Raw genomic sequence first — 21985 nt, 5'->3', positions numbered from 1 at the left:
CAGGCCTTACACTGTGACACGCAAAGAAGGCGCTGAGGGTTTGAATCGCATGTGATAAACACTAACCGTAATAAGTCTCTTTTTTTCAATGCATTTTAGTCAATTATCGAGACATTGGAGTAGTTTAAAAAAATAAAATGATTTAACGATCAACGTCGTGGCGTTGTGCACAGGCAAATAAAGTATGATAAACCTGACAAAACATCACTATGCTAAAATACATAAATAATTAATGATTTAAAAATTGGTGAGGGCGGATGTTTTTCAACAGTTACATGAAAGACACGCAAGTGAAGGTGAGTTTTGCTAGATAGTAGGTGTCACGATGGCGTGCCCTGAATTACGAAAACAATACAGGAAGCTGAATATCTTCTATAATGTAGTGGTACTGTCTATTGTATTGTTGATTTAGGTTTAAAATTCAGCAACTAACATTTTAGGAAGCTCCACAATTCAATCAAATAATTCTATCATATATTATATTTTGCAAAAGTATAAATTATATAGAAACTAGAGTTGTTTACACCCCATATAACAAATGCAATGCAACTTGGAAAATTCGGTGAATATGTACTAGCAGATAGTGCCGAAGAATGCATCCACAACAGAGCTGATGAGGTCTGGTTAACGAAGGCGAAAAACGACCACACATCGTAAAGTCTAAACAATATTTAGTAAAAAAAATTACATAAAAACGCTAGTACAATTATATATGCTCATATTATTCAACCAAATCGGGACATAGGATAACAGTAAGTGTGCTTGCTGCACTACTACACACATATCCATATGAACATTGAGTTCAGAAAGGTGAGATAACGACATGTTCCAAACATCAAGAAAGTAAACGCACATCCCTCCAAAAATACGTCGTATCATGCGAACAAAATCATAAAAAATGACATTGCTACTATGCAAAGTTTGCACTCGGTCGATATTGTCCCTTGGATGAGAAGACATAAAAACATCTTACCGGTAGGACACTTTTTTAACACATAGAGGTAGGTTTAACTTTTCCGGAGTTGCATCTAGAAACAGTGATGTTTCAAAATTAGCATGTCTGCCTTTCAGCAGAATTGTTAAACTTACTAAGAAATTAATATATTCAATAATTTATATGACGATGTATATGAACAGACATATAAATCTGATGTCACTAAATAACTGTGATTTGAATATCGTATTTTCCCAGATGACATATCCGGAATATCTCATTCAAATTCACCCAACTGAAGTTAGAAATTTATTAGAATTATTTTAGACTCGTACAAACCCTGTACGTTGATCGTCAATGGCGTTCCTGCAAATTGATTGTCTTCGTCTATAAAACAAAACAAAACATAAATCACATTGGCGTATTATACGATTATGTTTTAACACAGCGTGTGACTGGTCACGTGTGTTAATGTCAGCTTCACAGTCAAAATACAGCGTTTATACAGGTCTTATCAATTCGTTCAAAGTGTATCTCTTATATACAGATAATGAACTAGTCATAGCGATGACATTTAATGTATCCCAATTATATACAGAATATATACCGGCCCTAGCAATGATATTAAATATTTTCACATTAAAAACAGATTATATACTAGTCTCAACAATTACATTAAATATGTTCCCAATATATACAGATAATGAACTGGTCAGAGCGATGACATTACATATATCCCAATTATATACAGACTATTTACCGGCTCTAGTGATGATATTAAGTATGTTTACATCATATACAGATTACATACTGGTCCTATCAATGACATTAAATGTGTCCCTATTATATACAAATTATATACTCTTTCCCGCATTGATATTAAATATGTCACATTATACGAAAGTTATACACAGATACTTGCAATGACATTAAACATTTCCACAACATATACCGATTGGATACTGGTCATAGCAATGACATTAAATGTATCTCATTATATACAGACTGTATACTGACCAAAGTGATGACACTAAGTGTATATAACGGTTCTAGCAATGAAATTAAATATTATATATTAGCACCGACATTAAATGTGTCCCTACTATATATTTTTTTTTAAATCTTTCCAGCAAAGATATTAAATATGTCCACGTCATATACATATTATATACTGGTCCTAGCAATGACATTAAATACTATATACAGATTATATACTGGGCCTAACAATGACATAACATGTATTTCATTATATACAGATTGTATACTGGTCCAATCAATAACATTAAATATTTCAATATATATATACAGATTATATACCGACTCAAGCGATGACACTAAATGTATATAACGGTTCTAGCAATGAAAATTAAATATTATATACAGATTATATACTAGTCCTAGCAACGACATTACGACATTTTTTGTATCTTTCTAGCAAAGATATTAAATATGTCCACATTATATACAGATTATATACAGGTATTAGCAATGACATTAAAAATGTCTTCCTCAAGTACACATTACATTATACAATGACATTAAACAAATGTTCATCCCGAAGAGCTCATTGTCAACCAAGGCGAAACCGAGGTTGACGGTGGGCTCTGAGAGCCTCTAAAACTGTATGTCCACAGCTGCAATCGCAGATTGAATGTCCCAAAGTGCGTAGCTGAGCGTGCTGGCGAATCGCACTGCAAGAGCGACTAATGACTAAAAATTACGCGAAATTGCTACAAAATACCAGTTTGCTTTCTAATAAGATAATCAAATAGTGAACGCAAAACTGGCCGACTAATCAGTTCATGGATATTGCTGCGTATCGTGTTTCCCTGACAAACTATTGGTGTAAATCAGGTAAATTCGGAAGGAAGGTACACGGTGATGGTAGACATACGAATATGACAGCAGGTCGACATAACGAATATGTGTACCTGTAATGCGCTTCTTTTATTGGCTGTCATGGTCATGAGATATACTAATAAATAATATATACTTATTATATGGTAGGTCTAGCAATGACATTAAATATGTCCTCATTAACAACGATTTATATACTATTTCTAGCAATGATATTAAATATGTCCACATTATATACAGTTTATATACAGGTCTTAGCAATGACATTAATTTTGTCATATTATATACAGATTATATATAGGTCTAGCAATGCCATGAAACATGTGCATATCATTTACATATTAGATACTGGTCCTGGCAATGACATTAAATATTATATACAGATTATATACAGGTCTTGCAATGACATTAAATATGTCCCTACTATATACAAATTATATACTTTTTCTAGCAATGATATTCAATATCTCCCATTATATACAGATTACATACTGGTCATATCAATAAGATTATATATATTCCATTATATAAACGTTATTAACTTGTCCTCTCAATAACATTAAATATGTTCGCATATATGCAGATTGTATTATGGTCATAGCGATATCATCAAATATATCGCCATTATATATATATACTGGTTATACCAACGAAATTGAATGTGTACCCTTTATACACATCTTATTTGCTGGCCTAGGAATAACACTAAATGTGTTCTCATTATATACAGATCATATGCTGGACCTAGGAATGGCATTAAATATGTCCCCAATATATTAAGATTATATACTGGTCCTAGTGGTGATATTAAATGTATCCCAATTATATACAGATTACATACTGGTCCTTGGATTGACAATATACATGACCACATTATATACATATTATGTACTGGTTTTAGTAACGATATTATATATGTTCCCATTATATACAGAATATTTACCGCTCCTAGCAATGGCATTAAATGTGTACCAATTATATACAGAATACATAGAAAACCTAGCAATAAAATTAAATATTTTCCGAAAATAGACATAAATTATTTATGTCCTAGCCTTCAAATTAAATGCGTCACGAAACTAAACAGAATATATAGGCTCTATATCACAGTATACATAAATAGAATTATGTTCGAACCAGGAAAGTTGTCACAACGTATGTTACACAAAATGAACAGTTTACTTAAATGAGTTTGCTCTTAGGGGCCTAATTATTACACCGCAAATAGCAGTATTTAGTTTGACAATAAATTTTTGTTTTTCCTGCATATTCGCCATTCATCCAAAATGTTGTACTTAATCTTATCGAGAAAAAAATAGAAACTTTCACTATATGTAATCTGCCCAATTATCCTCGCTGTCACGAAAGAGTTGCGTTTCTTCTTACTTCATACTATGTATTTTTTCATCGATGGTCTATTTAATACTTATATATTGTTGTTTTGAACCAATGGCCAATAGTATGTCATAGACAAATTAAGAAGAAGATTATATGTTAGATTTCTGAATAATTACTCCTTGAATAAATAATCAGCACCTGCCACTTCTTCGGATGCTACCCTGTGTAAGTATGTAGTATAAGCAGTAACATTCACAAGATCAAGACAAGATTTTTTCATAGGTACACACGAACGATCGTTGAGTAAGAAGCAAACACCCTTATATGTGTGAATTACATCTCCATAATCGCGGTCCCTTGGTGAACGGAGCTCTTTGTGCCTCAGTACATTGTTCATATACAGTATGAACTCTCGTGAAAATGGCTTAATAACATCAATAATTGCTTCCCAGCCAAGGCAGCATAGAAGTACATAGAATGCGTACCATTGCCATAGTCAAATACTCGTCCAGCTATGCTTTTAACAAGTTCTTTATTTGACATTATTGTTTGAATGAAGTCCCCACCTTTCTTTCTTGCATTACAGTATTTATCATATGCTTCTACCACTATATGTACCGTGTCTCCCTTTTTAAATATCTTGCGTTTACCATACACATACACTCTAGAAAACAAAATATTGCACGTGAAAGTAAATTTCCACCATGTTACTGCTTAAAACTTTTTTTGCAGGGGTAACTTTATATGTAGAAGAATGATAAACCAATAAGAAGTAAATTTGAACATTGTATATTTGCAAAATGTAGTTTATATTGAATATTGGTTACTGCCATCAATCATAATTTGTCTTACCCTCGTACACGAGTACCTGTGTTTTCGTATGATATATATTGTTATCAATTATCTTGACTATTATGCCAGGCGTCGTGATGGACAAGGAATGTGAAATATCACAAGCATTGTTTACGCATTTGTTACTATACACTAATTGTATTTCAATAGGTAGTAAGTGGTTACATTACACACATTTTGTACATACATGTCTGATCATCATTGGTAGCTACATATTATGCTCAAGTTTACATAGTGAAATGTCAGTGTAAAAATAGTGGTGAAACAACTAATGCAAAACACTTGGCCGTCTAGCGCCACTGTTGAATAGCAAAATGAAGTGCCATTTACGACAGATTGATATAGTCCTGATCGGTGCTCAGATAAATGATATAGTCGCAGGCAGGTATCAACCCATTGGATATCAGAATTGTATATTATTGGTACTTAGTCTGTTATAGTTTATTCGTTGCTTACATGGTGAATTGTCTTTACATGAGTATTATACATTATTCTCATTGAGTAGTGATTATGAGGAATGATTGATGTCTGGCACCATGTTGACAGTATTAGTGTATGTGTTATGTAAGGCATTAATTAAATATAAAATATTACAAAAAGATTTAAATGTATTTTGATTTAGAAATTCAATTCAATAGCGCCCTCCATTGTGTCTGGTTAAATGTGGTTTTGGTCATTGGTGGCGTTTTTGAATCCACAATGCTTTGCATAAGAAAGCTGAGGATTTTGCTAACTTTTGGTTTGACGTCGACGTGGATAGTTAGTTTATTTTCCTCATGTTTCCTTTTTGAATTTAAAGCTTGTTTTTAGTTGTCTTCTGTTTCAGGTCGTTCCAGTGAACCGCGAAATTCGTCAGTGCCGCTCGAAGTCCGTACCCGTACTCGTACGCAATATCAAGGCGAAGGAACGTCGCTCTGCAAGTTTCGTGATACAACAAAGACCGGCCACGTGGTGAAGACTCGTACGCCATTCGGACCAGCTGGAATATACTTGACATATATTTGATAAGTAGACTCTATTATTTCCTGTACTTAGAGCATATCTTGTAATGTAACTTTATTTATATATTTGAGTTGTGTATATTCATTTATGTGTTTATGACCATATTATTGAGTTATCTACAAGTACTATAAATGAAAGTAAAATATATTATTCCATATATTTGTGTCAATATTTTAATAGTTCAACCAAAGAAAGATAGGGGAATTTGTCCACCCTTGGCTCTTAGTTGAAATCGTGACAGTATGACATATCATATGCGTTTGATATTCTGATATTGTACCGACTATTCAACTGCATATATTAATACATGTAGTTTGTAATTTATCTTTGTACCGGACATTGACTTCACCACAACAACCATGGCTACCACACCTGAGCTATGCAAGCCCATCACTAGTGAGTGTAAGCTGCTACTTGCAATCTGGAATGCAAGGTCTATTTGTAACAAAGCTCAGCAAATAGGTGATTATATCACAGAAAAGGACATTGACATACTTGCTGTCACCGAAACCTGGTTGAAAGAAAATACAGTTAGTCATGTCATTCAAGAGTGTATTCCAAGTGCATACTCATTTCAGCATACTCCACGTACCACATCACCTGGTGGTGGCATCGCTCTCATATTTAAATTTTCACTGAAACTATCTTCCTGGAAGCCTGTGACGTATGATAAATCATTCGAAGCCACTGAAGCAATACTATTGCTAAAAAGATTCTCTCTAAAATTTATCATTCTGTATCGACCACCATGTAGTAAGAAAAATAAACACACTATGTCTCGGTTTCTAGACGAGTTCCGTAAGATACTTCTTAACTATAATTCATACACAGGACATCTGTTTATTGGAGGTGATTTTAACTTGCACGTTGACAATACACTCAACTCCGTTACCAAGCGATTCAACAATATTATTCAACAACACAACCTAACACAGTGGGTTCATGAACCAACCCATAATCGCGGACATATTTTGGATTTACTAATCACTAACTCTGATTTCATAGATTCAATATATATTGACAGTCAGAGTCTCTCCGATTACCGTCCAGTTCTTGTCCATGTAAAACTTCAGAAGCCTTCACTCTGCAGAAGTCAAGTTATACGTCGATGTTAATCTTCTATTCTACCATTGACTTCTCAAAGGACATTGACTCCAATCATAAACCAGTTTCAAATTTACACTCCGTAATTACAACATACAATTTGGTTTTCTCAGATCTGTACAATAAGTATGTAAACCTGGAGAAACGCATTATCACAGTTCGGTCGGATACCAAGTGACATATACTGCCCATATAATTGCGGCCAAAATTATCGTAGGGCTGGAGAAAAAAAATAGCGCGTACACAGTCTTAAAATTCGCCGTTAAATTTACAAAGATGCCGGCCGCAATGTTAATAGGATAGTTTTAATTCAAGTTACTACAAGTTACGACTTTGTATTCGTCGAAATAACCATTACATAATTATGTGAATCTATAAGACATGTTCTATAATTAGGCTATAAACAGTTCTATTACTTTCCATAAAATATTCATCTTAAATCTGCTCTCTTTATAAATTCAAAACAATTTTTACAACTTTCGGTTCGTACAACTATGACAACTGAGTGTCAGTTAATGTGATCTATCACACGTTAGTTCGATAGCAGTGACCTTTGACACTGCAGCTATTTTGAAGCAATACACGGGAACTATAGCAACAATCAAACATGGCGTCGGCCAAAACAAAAAAGACATATGTACATTCATATTAGATTACGTTGTAATTGCGTGAACACAGCTCAACGACAGAATATGTGATTTGACACTAAGACAACTCATTTCTAGAAATGAGTAACTTTTCTAAAAACGGTTGGACTTTCTAGGATTGTTTTGACGAATTACTGATAGCTGATAGTGTGTAATATTATACTATTATTATAGTAGAATGCATATTCTATGCTATACAGATTATTGTCATGCAGAACTTACTGGATTTTTGTTTAGCTCGAAGAAGAATTTTCAATTTTCAGTTGTAACTGCTTGTATTTAAACGAATAACACATGGACTAGATACATTTCTCTTTGACGCAAATCAATGAAAAATCATTTACATCATAATAATCTGATGTTATAACCACTCACGGCCTCACTAATTTCAATCACTATTTGCATGAATTAACAAGATAAGAACAAGCATGATATCACATGTTATTATCGTTTTGTAACTCCTCCCTCCTCACATTTATAATATCAGTTAGCTTTTTAAAATGTTTTCTCTAGCAAAGCGACAACAATTTCTTGCATATATAGTGATAATGAAATACATTGTACACTGGATGGCTACCTTTCTTCTATTTATTCATGGTGTCAATATTGCATCTTGTAATCTAGACGCGCCTTGTGGTACTGTGACGGGCTTGTACGTTTATTTGTGTTTTGCAGTCATCCGTCCTCTCTCTCTCTGTATCAGATAGTCACCGCTATGACTGGCTTAGTTCCAAAACCCCATACAAGTTAGAATAACTGCATTATCTGGCACTAATTAGTTCGTCCTGGTTCCATTTCAATTCTCTGACCAGTTTATTCAAATTGATGTAGTAACCTCTTAAAGATGCGGTTATTTTCGTGATTTTTGCTTTTTTGTTAATGAAGGGTTATTACTTTTGTAAAGTTATTGGCCTCATATTTTTGCCAAAATGAAAACTGAAACATACATAAAATCCCCTTGTGTAACGGGAAACTGTACACTTTGTTTTTGGGATAAACAGTCTGACCGCAAACAATAACATTTACTTATTACGTAATTAGTATATACTTTTTTTAACGACGGAAACAGTGCACACTGAAGACGCGATCATATCACCGCCGGCTCCTTATCATTGATCACTGCAATTATATTACTGCCATCAAACAGAAACGAAATTTCTTGTAATTACTACGACTCCTGCAACCCTTCGTTGTTATATAATTCGAAGATTTATCACGATGCTAAAATTAGGTCCCCCATAGAATCCGAAACACATGTCAGAGGAAATTACGAACTTCCAAGGATACACGACATGGTTAGGATTCACACACGTTTGAGTGTTCAAACCAAAGGCAATTTCCGTCTTCTAAAAAGTCTGGCGACAGTTTGAAATCAACCGAAAATCTGTATTGGCCGAAAGTGCAGTTGGGAAACTTAAAGGTCGGAGAGGTATTGGAAAAACTGTCGTCTTACGTGGTATCGTCGCCTCACCTACAAGGGTCCCTACAAGAACGCCGTTTCCGAAGTTGCAGCGGAAGCCGAGTGTCAGTTAGAAAAAAGTTCAATCAAGCGGCGGCAGAACTCAGAAAAATTAAACTTGATTTAGGCGAAATGGATGATGAAAACGACACGGCAAGTGTATGATTTACAGACTACGCTTCGCAAGTAAACATGATTTGAATATATAATGAGGTGACGTAATTTATTTCCTAACTATTTAACGTTATGCAGGGCCACTGTGCACTGTAACAACTTCGCCTCTTTTTCGAGGGCGAATACGGGTCAAATATTTTATAGTTTTGAATTCTAATACTGAAGGCTACTAAGTGATTCCATGTTTTGTTGTAAAAGTCAGTCCATCCGATGCTGTAAATGTTCAAAATTAGCGCAACATGACGAATGTTCTGTTATTTAGCGGCAAAAGAAATCAGAGACCACAGTGGTCATTCGAGTGATTTGTGCGTCGCCAGAAATTAGCCTACTTGAAAATTAAAATTTACACACATTGATAACGTTATGGCACAGAATAATACTCTCGAAGCATGTTTTGATAACTCCTCGCGATGAACATGGTTTTTGAAGTCCTTGTCTATGGGCAAATATCAGGGAAGATATAAATTGATTTAATTGTAAACAAGTCTCCGATCTATGGTCTAACACTGTCGTGGCATTGACGGGGCTGATGCTGCCTTGATTTTCAACTTTCTTTTTTGACGACCCCCCCCCCCCGCCCGCTGTTTAACACAAAACTCAATTTTAATAAAATAACACCTTTTTATCACCGTCTTCGTAAAAGAACAACTACAGTGACCCCTCGTTAAGTCGCGGGTGTCGGTATCCCGGCAAAAACCACAACTTATCGATGGTCGCGACTTACCAACGGGTCTGCATCTAAAATGTAGAAAAAGCACATACATTATAGTAAGTTTTTTATTGAAAACTTCCTAGCTTTATCTTCGTTTAGACTGCCAGATTATTTCGCACATTTTCTATTCAGTTTGCCCCTTTTATGTTCAGTTGTCAAATTTTCTCAGTTTTTTATTCATTTTTTACACACTTGTGAATAGTGGTCTCACAGATCGTGATCCTTGTTAATACGTTCGGACAACGCAATAGCTCTCATTTAGACATGCTGCTCAGTTGAATACTAGATATTAGATAAATTCAACTTATTATAGCTTAGTTTTATTAAGCTAAATCGAAAGATGACTGGCCGGGAACTACGTAAAGTCGCTACAGCCCATGTCGACACATTTAGTCAGGCGCCAACAACCTTTTATTGGCGATCCGCTCCGCAAGGATTGCCGTTAAAATCACGTTTAATGTGTGTTTGTGTTCATATGTGTAATTACCCGTTTTTTGACGTATTGTGATTTTCTTTTGTTTGGTCGATTTTGTTAAAATTTGGCATGTACATCTTCACTCTAGTTAGTAGTTAATATCTGAAATAAAAATCCGGCAACAGCCACAAAAAATGATTTTTGAATAGCTTCGAGCCAAATGTATCTGTCTCTCCAAATTTAGAATTAGGCACAACGGACATAGCTCATTCTACTCACCGTGAATGTGGGCTCACAGTTTTTATTTGATTTTTTGATATCTTTTATCATTACCGAGAAATTTAGTCTCAAAATCCTCTGACCCTGACATTGTGCAACTGGACGAAACGATAAATTATATAGGATGGTTCGAGTTACGGGAACCGTTATTAGGCATACTGTTGATACATTTTGTGATTATGGAGTGATGATAAAAACTAAACAGTTTACTATCAGGTATAGTACTTTTGTTGTGATTAATAGTATGACAGACAACATATAATGGAGTATTCGTGCATACGTCTTGTTATATAGTGAGTCAATGCAGTGTACATAGACTAGTGTGTGTTATCAGCGTAAATGGGATAAGCGTATTTAATATGTTTATTTATTTACGTATATCGTTGAAGTAGTTCGAGTATTGTACTCTATGTAACCTCGTTCATTAGTAGGTGATATGTGTTAAACACACTATGTTTGACCGGTGCACTCAGCACAGATACAGGTAAAGTCTATCAGGTTGGCAGGGGTGGATTTTCTCTTTGTCACCCTCAACAATTCACGTTTTTCTGATCAAATCACCCTGCCATTCTGTCATCAACAATCGGGATCAATGAAAGCAAGTGAATATTTTCTGGATGAAAACGTTTTTGTTTTTTGCAAAATTTTGGTTTTTGATGAATTGGCGGTCAATAATCAAATTTTTTTGTTTAACTGCGATTTTCAAAGTTATTGCTGTTGTTTTTCAACAATAGGATATCGAAATGAATGACGAAAATCAAAATGCAATTTTAATTTCGGAGATTTCATGTCATTGAATTGCTATTATTTGGATACTATCAACCGACGGCGAGCTCAACGACACGCAACTACAATGTTACCAGTCAATTCTGTATCGTCGCCCACTATTCAATATTCACATTAAACTATTGCTCGAATGATTTCCTCCTTTATCATTCTATATCGACCACCACGAAGTAAAAGAGATGAACTCACTGTATCTCAGTTTCTACTCGAGCTTCGTGAGCCAATCCATATTCATGGTCATATTTTGGATTTAGTTATCACTAACTCTGATTTCATAGATTCAACATAAATTGACAGTCAGCATCTTTCCAATCACCGGCCAGTTCTTGTTCATTTACAACTACAGAAGCCTTTACTCTGTAAACGCCAAGTTATAAGTCAATCTTCTATTTCTAACACTGACTTCTCCAATGACGTTGACTTCAATCAGGACTTGCATAAATCAGTTTCAAATGTATACTCTGCAATTACAAGTATGCACCCATCAAGAAAAGCATTAGCATAGTTCAGTCGGAAACCAAGTGACATACTGTCAGCATATCTTGCGGCCAAACAACATCGTAGCGCTGTTGAGCGAAAATGTCGTGTAACCAGACGTTAAATTCGCCGTCAAATTTACATGCCTGCCGCAAAGATAATTTGTGAGGCCAATTCAAGTTACTATAAGAATCTTCTGAAGGGAAATGCCTTCGCTCTGTAGATTCCCAGTTACATATATCGTTGTTAATTGTCTATTTCTACCGCTGACTTCACTGATACACGTCGCAAATCAAATACATTTTGAAATATATAAGTTTTGTATAATCATTCACATCATATCGCTCATTGTAGTAGTTTGCTAACACTACCTGGTTTGTATTTGCTACAATCATTCATTTGTAATACTTTAAATTTCTACTTTTCTACTCTACATTTCTACGATAATGGCGTACACAGTTATGAATAAGTCACACGATGGTTGAAATAACCTCGCTGTTTTTGCATATATTTGTGTGTTCGACCAATGTCACAGACAAAATGTAATTGAGGTCCATCCAATTAAAGATATATCAGATATCAAAGCAATTGCAGTAGCAATAACAATCGTGACCGAACATGACAAAAATAATCGCCACAAATAAAGAATTGAACTAAATGAACACACCTGACAGGTAACCTAGGGTAACTATATGCCAAGTATCCTAGCAATTTAGCTGATAGGTTTCAACAAGTAGAAAAGAGTTTTCCCCAAAATGGTAGAAATAATAGTGTGTTCTTCACGATGAAAGCGTAACTAATCAAAGAAGATTAAATTGTTTGAGGGTGAAACCAAAAATAATTGTTAATTCACTACAACATCACTTCATATGTATAAACTCCTATCGTCCCATTCTTCGGCCACCTATGTCGCCCCTACGACAGTTTGCATGTACCTGTTATGTGTGCGACACCCAAATGCAGTGTTCCTAATGCGTATCTCCCACTGAATGAGGTTAAACAAAGTTCAACGTTCAAGTAATACAACAATATACGCAAATAAAACACACACCATATTCAATAGGTTTGTTGTATATACGCCGATATTACACTCTAGAACGAAAATAGGTCGCTATGCTATATGCTACAGGTGCTGTTGTATAAAAAAAATAACTCTATGGCATAGTTTTGGTTTTCCCATACGCCATTTATTGTGAAAGTTTTAATCGGTAGATACAGTACAATATGTTGACACAAGTTGGTTGCTATGGACAGCCTCACGACTACACTTGGAGGTACATGTTGTTGTACAACATCGACTAAATAATATGACCGATTGATGACGACGACGAACGGACGACCTAGAATGAAATCATTCCTATCTTTTTATGGAGAAAGGTCATGGTCACGTGGTATTCGTAATGTGCGTATTTGGCCAAGCAGACCAGTCGATATGTAAATATAATTGTAATTGGCATACTGTGAATATAATATTGAGTGTCCAAAGTAATAACACATCAAGACAATTGAATGTTAGGTAACGCTTGGTAACCTTTTTTTTTCAAAATAAACGAGAATGAAAGAGAAATTGATGGTGGTTTGTTATCATTTGAGTGTATTCAGTACTGGTAATACGCACAGGTGTATCAAGTGTTATTTTGGCGGAAAATTCGGGCAGTCTTTGATGTCTGTGTGACGACGACAGGCGCGGTAGACCAAATTGTAAAAACAAATTTCATATTTGAAATTAAATATTCAAAAAATGGCGAAAAACCTGTATAACAAACATCTCAATTAATAGAAATTTGAACATAACTCCTATTTCATATGTATGATTACGAAGTTTGATATAGGTTATTACCGTGACCGCAAATTACCACGGATTGCGTAGATTATCGGGATGTGCGAAGTGTAGTTTGAAAACGGATCTAGCGCGTTAGTTTGGTAAATTGTAATGTCAACGAAACTTCTATAGTCGTTCAGAATACACCTTTAAGACAATTTGTAAAACACGTTCATGCATGCTATCTTTTATGGGGGTGTTAACACTGTTGATCAGTAAAATGGCTATCAAGCGACCATCTTGTACCGAATTTAAAAAAAAAAACTTAGAAAGAACTCCCTTGTGCTGAAAGTATTGGAGACGCATTGAAATTAATTCAAAATTTAGGATTTGCTTTTCAAATGAGAAGCTTGGCAACTAATATTTGTCTGCAATTTTAGAAGCACAACTTGAAAACAATGTGATTCACAGTATAAAAATTTATAATACATACAGAAAATTGAATTTTTATCCATAGTTTTCAGTTTAATTCTGATTTATGATCTTTCAATCTTGCGTTATTTATCTTATATCATATTTTAAAACAGAAACCCAAATGATTTACAAGAAGCATATCTTTATAGTATAGTAAATACAGTACTTTTGAATAGTCGATAAAAATGTCAGATTTGTTTGGGTCTTGAAAATGACATTCTGTGAGTAAGAGGCTGATTTGGCAAAATAGCTAGTACATTTGTTGATTTCCGGAAACTAAAATATATATTCAATTTGTGTTCTCTTAAATACACTTGATAATTGAAAAGGTTTGCCATGCTATAGGAGGTTTTAATTTATATTAGTTTCTGAACTTAACTATCCTTGATATGACGAATGTTATTTGAAAAATACCGTGATGCTTTATCAAAATCTGTACGTGAAAAAACTGTCGTAGGTTGAGCGGTTCGTGCATTTTCCATATCTTAAATAGACAAACACCAAAACCTTTCTGAAATTTATATTATAAATTCATCATCTATTAGCTCAATTAAAAGCGTGGTTAAAAAGTGCATAGTCATCGCCAGGGATTGCTGTACAGCCCGATACAGCAAAGCACTATCGTGCAAATAAAAAAAACTTCTAAATTGCATTTGTTCATAATTTTTCATCATTGTGATTGTTATCAATATTCACGTATAGGTTTTCTTCAAACATATCCAGATGTAAATATTCCTAGTGGAGAAAACAGAACCAAAATATTCACATTCAACTGACTTTTTTTCTATAACTTTCATTCCTAGCTTTATATATAATTACATGTTTCGTGCACATCCGAGAAGCGTGCCAACCGAAATGAACCGGGAACAGTAAAATAAAGAGTCAGCAATGTTCCACATATTTCGAACTATATGTAGCATAGGATATTTACGAGTTAATAGCATTTGGAGAATTTTATACCATGTGCTATGTAATCATACTTAAAGTAACGTACGGTGATCTGAGTCAATGTTTTTGTTATATATAATTATAACGATATATGTTTATAATATTCTGGGCATAACCAGACAGGAAAACAGAATAGAATGCAGTTTAAATGTGCCTAGTAATGCGAACGAAGTCTTTCTTGGACCGAAAATAATGGTAGCATAATAATGGTACCATATCATATTTAAACATGGGGTTAAACAGTGTAGTCGAAACTTATTTTTTTTCTCTATATTCTGTCTATTCCGTTTTGATGAAAACACAATATAGTTCTAACACGTACAGTAATCAAATTACTGTGTAAGTTATCATTATTGCACGCCATAGTACGTGGTGAAATCATACAATATGCAGAGGGATTATTACCCAAAAAACTTACCCGTCTATGATTCTCGGCAAGTTTCCCAACCCGTGAACAAAGTTGCGAGAAAGTTGGTCTTTCTTCCTGCTGCACATTCCAACAGCCTACCATGATGTCATACCTGGGTGATGATGAAATAACTCAGTAACTAATCCTACGAAATATTGTTTCGAACGAAACATTAAGCCCAAATTCTCTACTTACAGTTCACGGCTGCAATGTGTTGGTCTTGGTAACCTGTATCCACGATTTATTTCGTTGATAACTTGGGCTGATGGCATAGTACCGTATGGCGTAGATCCTATATGGTGTATAACACAAAATATGGTAGTGTATCTTGAAATAGCAACATATTTAAACCACTTTTTATATTGCTCTTATTTCAAAACACTGGATTAGAATATAAATTGTAATCTCCCATACCAGCAACGCTTCAATATAATAAACTATCTAATTTGAGATTCAACTCAAATTCGAGTAACAAACTATTGACACACACATACAACATAAAATATAGCTGTATTCAGCTGTATTATGGGGGTTTGAGATTTTTACTCCAGTACAATTATGATTGGGGCCAAATAAATAGCTCCTTTTACATGGATATTATAAGATATTGTGAGTGAGATAAACGAGCAGAAAGAACTAAGTTGTGTACATAAAATTGTAGCGCAAAAAATTGGAATAATATTTATATAGTTTGATAAATGGGACCTCTGTTTATTACAGTAAATGAAACATCATACATAGACATAAGATACATAAGTAATTTGTTAGATAATAATGATGAATTTCTTACTTGCGATCAGTTTACTGACAAATATAATATTGCTGTGAATTTTATAACATAGACATATATTATTTCGGCAATACCACCAAATTGGAAAAAAACTAACGACTATGTACATGTAATTGAACAAAATGTTCATAATACAATTGATAATGGGTAAGTAAAATAAATATTTCCATAAATTAAAGATAAAATCAGAAACTTAATTAACATTGACAAATATGTTTTAACTGAAAATAAGTTTGAAAAAAATGGGGCAAAGTACTGCAAGTGATTGAAGGATATTTGTAAGTTATTTTTATAAGTTTATTTACCTTGCAGTTATTGTAAATCAATGCCATCCAATAATTTGTAAAAGAAAAGTAATGAACCTACACCCCCCCCCCACAAACACAACAACCCCCTAATCATTTTTTCTCACGTTTCCCCCTTCTCTTCTCTTTTATTACCCTATTATAGTGCTGTTAATTGTCTATTTTTATATTTTTTGACATGTCAGATTATTGTGAAGTAATGTTATTTGTTTAATATTATATGAGTAAAAAAAGTATTGACACAGACAACACATATTTTGTTGTTGTCGTGTTTACTCTGAACAACATGGATCACAACAAATGAATGAATAATTATATATTCATTACATTATTTGGTTGATTTGATTTTTGCTTCTAATAATTATTATAGTGATTTTACTTGTTGAGAATGCGAGATATTGACTTAGGCTTCGCCTCATTGTTGTTGAAAAAATTACGACAGACATGTAAAGTTCAAAAAACTAATTATGTATGCAGAGACTATCCAATAAATTGTTAGTATAATCGGAAAGAATACTAAAGTTGAAAGTATCCATACCCAATGTAACAATTTCCCACAAGACAATACCATAGGACCATACGTCACTTTTTGAAGAATAATATGAGTGATTTAATGATTCTATTGCCATCCATCTCAATGGTAGTTTTCCCTTTAAAAGGTAAATTTAAACATTATTACTATTTAAAAGTTTCCTCTCGATTGATAGTTAAAAAAACGATAAAAATAATCAAACAAGTGTCACCTGTGTCTTTTTCTGGTAGACGTCTGTACCTTTCACATCACGAGCAAAGCCAAAGTCCGAAATTTTGCAAGTGTTGTTTTCGTCGAGTAAGATGTTTCTTGTTGCTAGGTCCCGATGAATACACTATAGAAAAAAAGTATACAATTTACCCAGTTGTGTGTACCATGAGCTCTTTTAACACTGCACAACACTAAGCAACTTAACGTAACAAATATATATATCTATATACCATGTTTGTAACTACTTCCTGTAATTTGCCACGCAAATATATTATAGTACATCTAGATAACTGCTTTCACAAACTAGAACTTGCAACATTTCGGAACAAAGATCGAGACAACAGTATATGTTTATGTATGCCTTTTATATGATAAAAGAAAGAGGTGATTCCATGTGACACACTTGTGTACATTTTCATAACAAAATGTCATAGAGTATGTATTTTGGAAGTCACAGTGATTTTGCATGTTCTGTACTGATCTACGAATATAATAGCTAAAAACTCGGCGAGCACGTTCTTCATATGCCACATTCAGCATGGCAATATTAAACAATAAAGTAACGGTCATATATGTTCAGTATCTAAATAAAAGTGGCAATAGTATTTCACAATTGATGGGCATTTTCTAATGTGACCTTCTAATTTAGGTTACATATAAAAGTCAATGCTAAAGCATACATGGAATGTGTGTTCGCAAAATTATTTCAATGAGTAACTATCTTCTTTACGGTCGTTATGCATATATACCTTTATCATACAGTATTAAACCAAAATGTCACTCCTAGTTCATATACATTTGCATATTCAGAAATACTAAAGCTTGTATTACTGTACAAGCTTATAGTTTCAAGTCACAGAAGATATTGTACGCTTCTCACCTTCATTGATGCAAGAAAACTCATTCCTTTGGCCACTTGCCAGCCAAAATGTAAGAGATCCCAGGAGCTTACATTTTTTACATTTTGATGTAAATTCTGGTAGATTAGTGCTGAATGGCTTGCTCTCAAATGATTCTGTAAGCAGCCATTTTTCACGAATTCGAGAATTATATAAACTGGATCTAAGAAATAAAAAAATAAAAATATACTATTAATGTACATTAACTGACTATGGCACTGACCACATTGAAAGAAGTAAATTTACCTGAACTTGTGCAGCACCCGAACAAAGAGACTACATTAGGATGGGCTGAAGTGAATGTCTTCATCAATCGTAACTCTTGCAAAAAGTCTTTTCGATCTACATCCGTTGCGTTTTCTGAAATGAATATGGAGTGTAAGTGATAGGCCGAAACTATAGTACTAATATTTGTTATTATAGTTCGGGAGTATCTGATAATTTATTTATTGCATTCATCTAAAAAACTTGTTTGTATGGTACGTACTTCTCAAATATTTAACAGCTACTTTTGTCTGTTTATCACCATCTGATGGGTCCACAGCATATGCAAGTTGAACTTCACCAAATTCACCTTGGCCTAACAGCATTCCTTGAAAATGTAACATTTGCCGCGGAAATTCCCACTCATCACAAATTAATGGTTGTAAAACTTCGCATGATTTTGCATGTGAAAAGTTAGCCAATGTTTGAATATCGACATCATTTTCAGAACGATGTTCCTCGTTCTGATGAGACCCGTCAACCTTCAATAATCGAAATAATTGAACAAATGTTAACTGATTACATGTGTATGTGTAACAACGACGTTGTACAAATTTATATTTACAGCAAATGCCGTAAAAAACTCAAAAATAATCGATTCACTTTCAATTTATCCACGATGAACACAACATTATGTATATATATGTAGGTAGTTAATTATAATTAATAGACGCACGTTCGCGGCCTCCATTTTTTTAAAATGGGAGTTAAAACTGAGTTGTAGCTAATAATAAGCTCTTTGCGGACTATGTGTATTTATATCATCAGATTTGCGTTCAAAATTGATGCTGTGAAAAAAAGGTTTCGAAAATTCCCAACGATTGATACGTTTTTTTTGCTTGACGTTCATTGAAATTGGTGAAAAACATCATTTTTGTATTTCACGCGTGTTTCACAATTTCAGATTATTTTGTAAGGATAATCGGTTTTCAAATGTCCGAAAACATTTTATCACTGCGGCCATTTTAATCCTTTATAAACACGCTAGTGTTGATTTTGAGGATAATATACACTTGACTTGTATATGCATACAACATAGTTGTATAGTGTTAATTGAAGTAACAAGAAATGTTGATGATCTAGGAGTTGTGATACGAGTTGAAGTCATCGCGTTTGCTTGTTCTAAATTCAAAGCGGAGACACCGTGAAAGCATACTTTGGTGGACTGTAAAAAACTGATCATACCCAATACGGTAGCGTCTGGCAAAACAAAACATTTTGCGGTTATTTGAGTTTTGGTAAGTCACATACAGGCACCATAGTCTTCTGTCTGTGATCGAGAAATGTCAGCAGTGTAGGTAAGGCAATCGCCGTAACGTCAAATGCTATCGAATACTCATAATACTGTTTCTATTTAGTGTCTGGTTTGCCTGTAAATACCCTTGTGTATGTAAGGACTAAATATTCAAATTATGTAATACTACCTCAGGGTAATGAAATGTTCATTATTATATTACAATAGTTTACCTCGCCAATAACTGTTGAATCTATCAACACGTCATTTCTTATTCGGCATTCGCCATTGATCGGGAAATTTACGAGTTCAATCTAATGTGAATGCTGATATAGTACGTGGTTAACATACACATTCATGTGTACCGTATTAAAAACTAATATTTACATCAGTACGATTACAAGCAACAGTTCACTAACCGAGAGATGTTCTCTTGTATGTAGCCCTTCCTGGTCTCGTCGTGACTGTTCAATAACTTGTCTATTTTCAGAGTGTTCCTTATTTTTCTGTAAATGAAACAAATATATAATTAATAAATAAAATGGAATGAATGAAATACCAAACGAATCAAAAACCATGGTTATTCTACTTACATTCTGCATGTACTTATTGTGCCCAATTATGATAAGAAATACAGCAGTTGTCATCGATGCCACAATGCTCCCTGCAATTATACTGATAGCCAACAAAGATATTGAATCTTCACTTGATCCTCCTTGAGGTGGAGGAATCATTGCCATTATATCTATTATGTACAAACATTCAGAACATAATATATGACAGCCTTATTGTCAAGACACTGACACTACTTCACAAATGTAATGACTAGGTGCAATCTTATGGTGATTGCATAGTTCAGTCGACATTATGTATAGCAAATGTATGATACAGCATTGTATATATCAACCAACAACAGTGCCTTGTTATACTCACCCTGTAATTGTAGATGCACGATATTGGACATTGGCGACATGCCACAGTCGGTGTAAGTTTGACACGTGTAGTACCCACAATCAACATCCGACAAGTTAAAAATCGGATAAATATTGTATTTGTTCGCTAGTAATCGATACGTTGTGTCCTGATCAGAAAAGAACAACTAAACTAAATACGAAATGTTTATATATATATAAGTTATTGTCAATAACGTTGATTATAAAAACGTATAGAACTTCGAGAGACATTATAAATGCTACATTCTGTCCTAGATATACGTTACTTACGTACCCGTAATATTTCAAGTCAAAAGTGGACTACAAACAGGTAAGCAAGCTACCGAACTTACATTATTGCCCTTGAAATTCCACCTGTATTTTACATGTGTATTTTCGTCCACACATTCCATTTTAACACTTTCACCTCGACGCACCAAACTATTATCAATAATTAGTTCCACTTTCGTTTGGTCTATAAACAAAAAATGTTGGATTTCCAATTGATACTCACGATGACGTGTGTTAAATAGGTGTTAAATGCCAATCGTTGTTCAGTCGACACTTTATTATTTCAGAAAGCTACGTAGATATTTGTTATGCCTGTTTAGTAAATGTATAATACAGCATTGTATATATCTAGGAACAACTGTGCCTTGTTATACTCACCATGTAATTGTAAATGCACCACATTTGACATTGACGAAATGTCAACTCTGGTGTATGTTTGACAAGTGTAGTACCCACAATCAACATCCGACAAGTTGAAAATCCGATAAATATTATATCCAATCGCCAGTAAGCGAAACGGGTTGTCCTGATTAGAAAAAAATAACTAAAATAACAAGAAATGGCTATCTCATCAAGTTCCTGTGAATAACGTTGATAATAAAAACGTTTAGAACTTTGAGAGACATTATAAATGCTACATTCTGTCCTAGATATTCGTTAATTACGTACCCGTAATATTTCAAGTCAAAAGTGGACTACAAACAGGTAAGCAAGCTACCGAACTTACATTATTGCCCTTGAAATTCCACCTGTATTTTACATCTGTATTTTCGTCCACACATTCCATTTTAACACTTTCACCTCGATGCACCAAACTATTATCAATAATTAGTTCCACTTTATTTTGGTCTATAAACAAAAAATGTTGGATTTCCAATTGATACTCACGATGACGTGTG

The 21985-nt window shown here is 34.1% G+C and overlaps 1 protein-coding gene across 4 annotated transcripts; it reads right to left on the bottom strand.

The window, feature by feature from the left end:
• Window positions 1-4727: 4727 nt before the first annotated feature.
• LOC100369522 (tyrosine kinase receptor Cad96Ca-like) lies at window positions 4728-21928 on the bottom strand. Of its 4 annotated transcripts, XM_085499504.1 has the most exons (14): window positions 21814-21928; window positions 21465-21612; window positions 21149-21270; window positions 20797-20944; window positions 20457-20608; window positions 20283-20369; window positions 18853-19111; window positions 18612-18725; window positions 18347-18528; window positions 17468-17590; window positions 17263-17374; window positions 15825-15921; window positions 15639-15741; window positions 13202-15007 (listed from the first exon to the last, which is right to left on the bottom strand). In XM_085499504.1, the coding sequence occupies exons 1-14, from the start codon at window positions 21871-21873 to the stop codon at window positions 14930-14932; spliced, it is 1785 nt and encodes a 594-aa protein (XP_085355630.1). In that variant the 5' UTR covers window positions 21874-21928; the 3' UTR covers window positions 13202-14929. The 4 variants fall into 4 exon arrangements, with proteins under 4 accessions (XP_085355628.1, XP_085355627.1, XP_085355630.1 ...); XM_085499502.1 differs by lacking the exon at window positions 13202-15007 and adding an exon at window positions 4728-4793 and having other exon boundaries at window positions 20283-20608; XM_085499501.1 differs by lacking the exon at window positions 13202-15007 and adding an exon at window positions 11835-12020 and having other exon boundaries at window positions 20283-20608.
• Between the last annotated feature and the right edge of the window lie 57 nt (window positions 21929-21985).

The sequence above is a fragment of the Saccoglossus kowalevskii genome, chromosome 5, assembly GCF_978046115.1.
Source record: "Saccoglossus kowalevskii chromosome 5, keSacKowa6.1, whole genome shotgun sequence".
Taxonomy (NCBI): Eukaryota; Metazoa; Hemichordata; class Enteropneusta; family Harrimaniidae; genus Saccoglossus; species Saccoglossus kowalevskii.
Note: the sequence above shows the minus strand (reverse complement) of the source record. Positions and strands in the feature narration are given on the sequence as shown.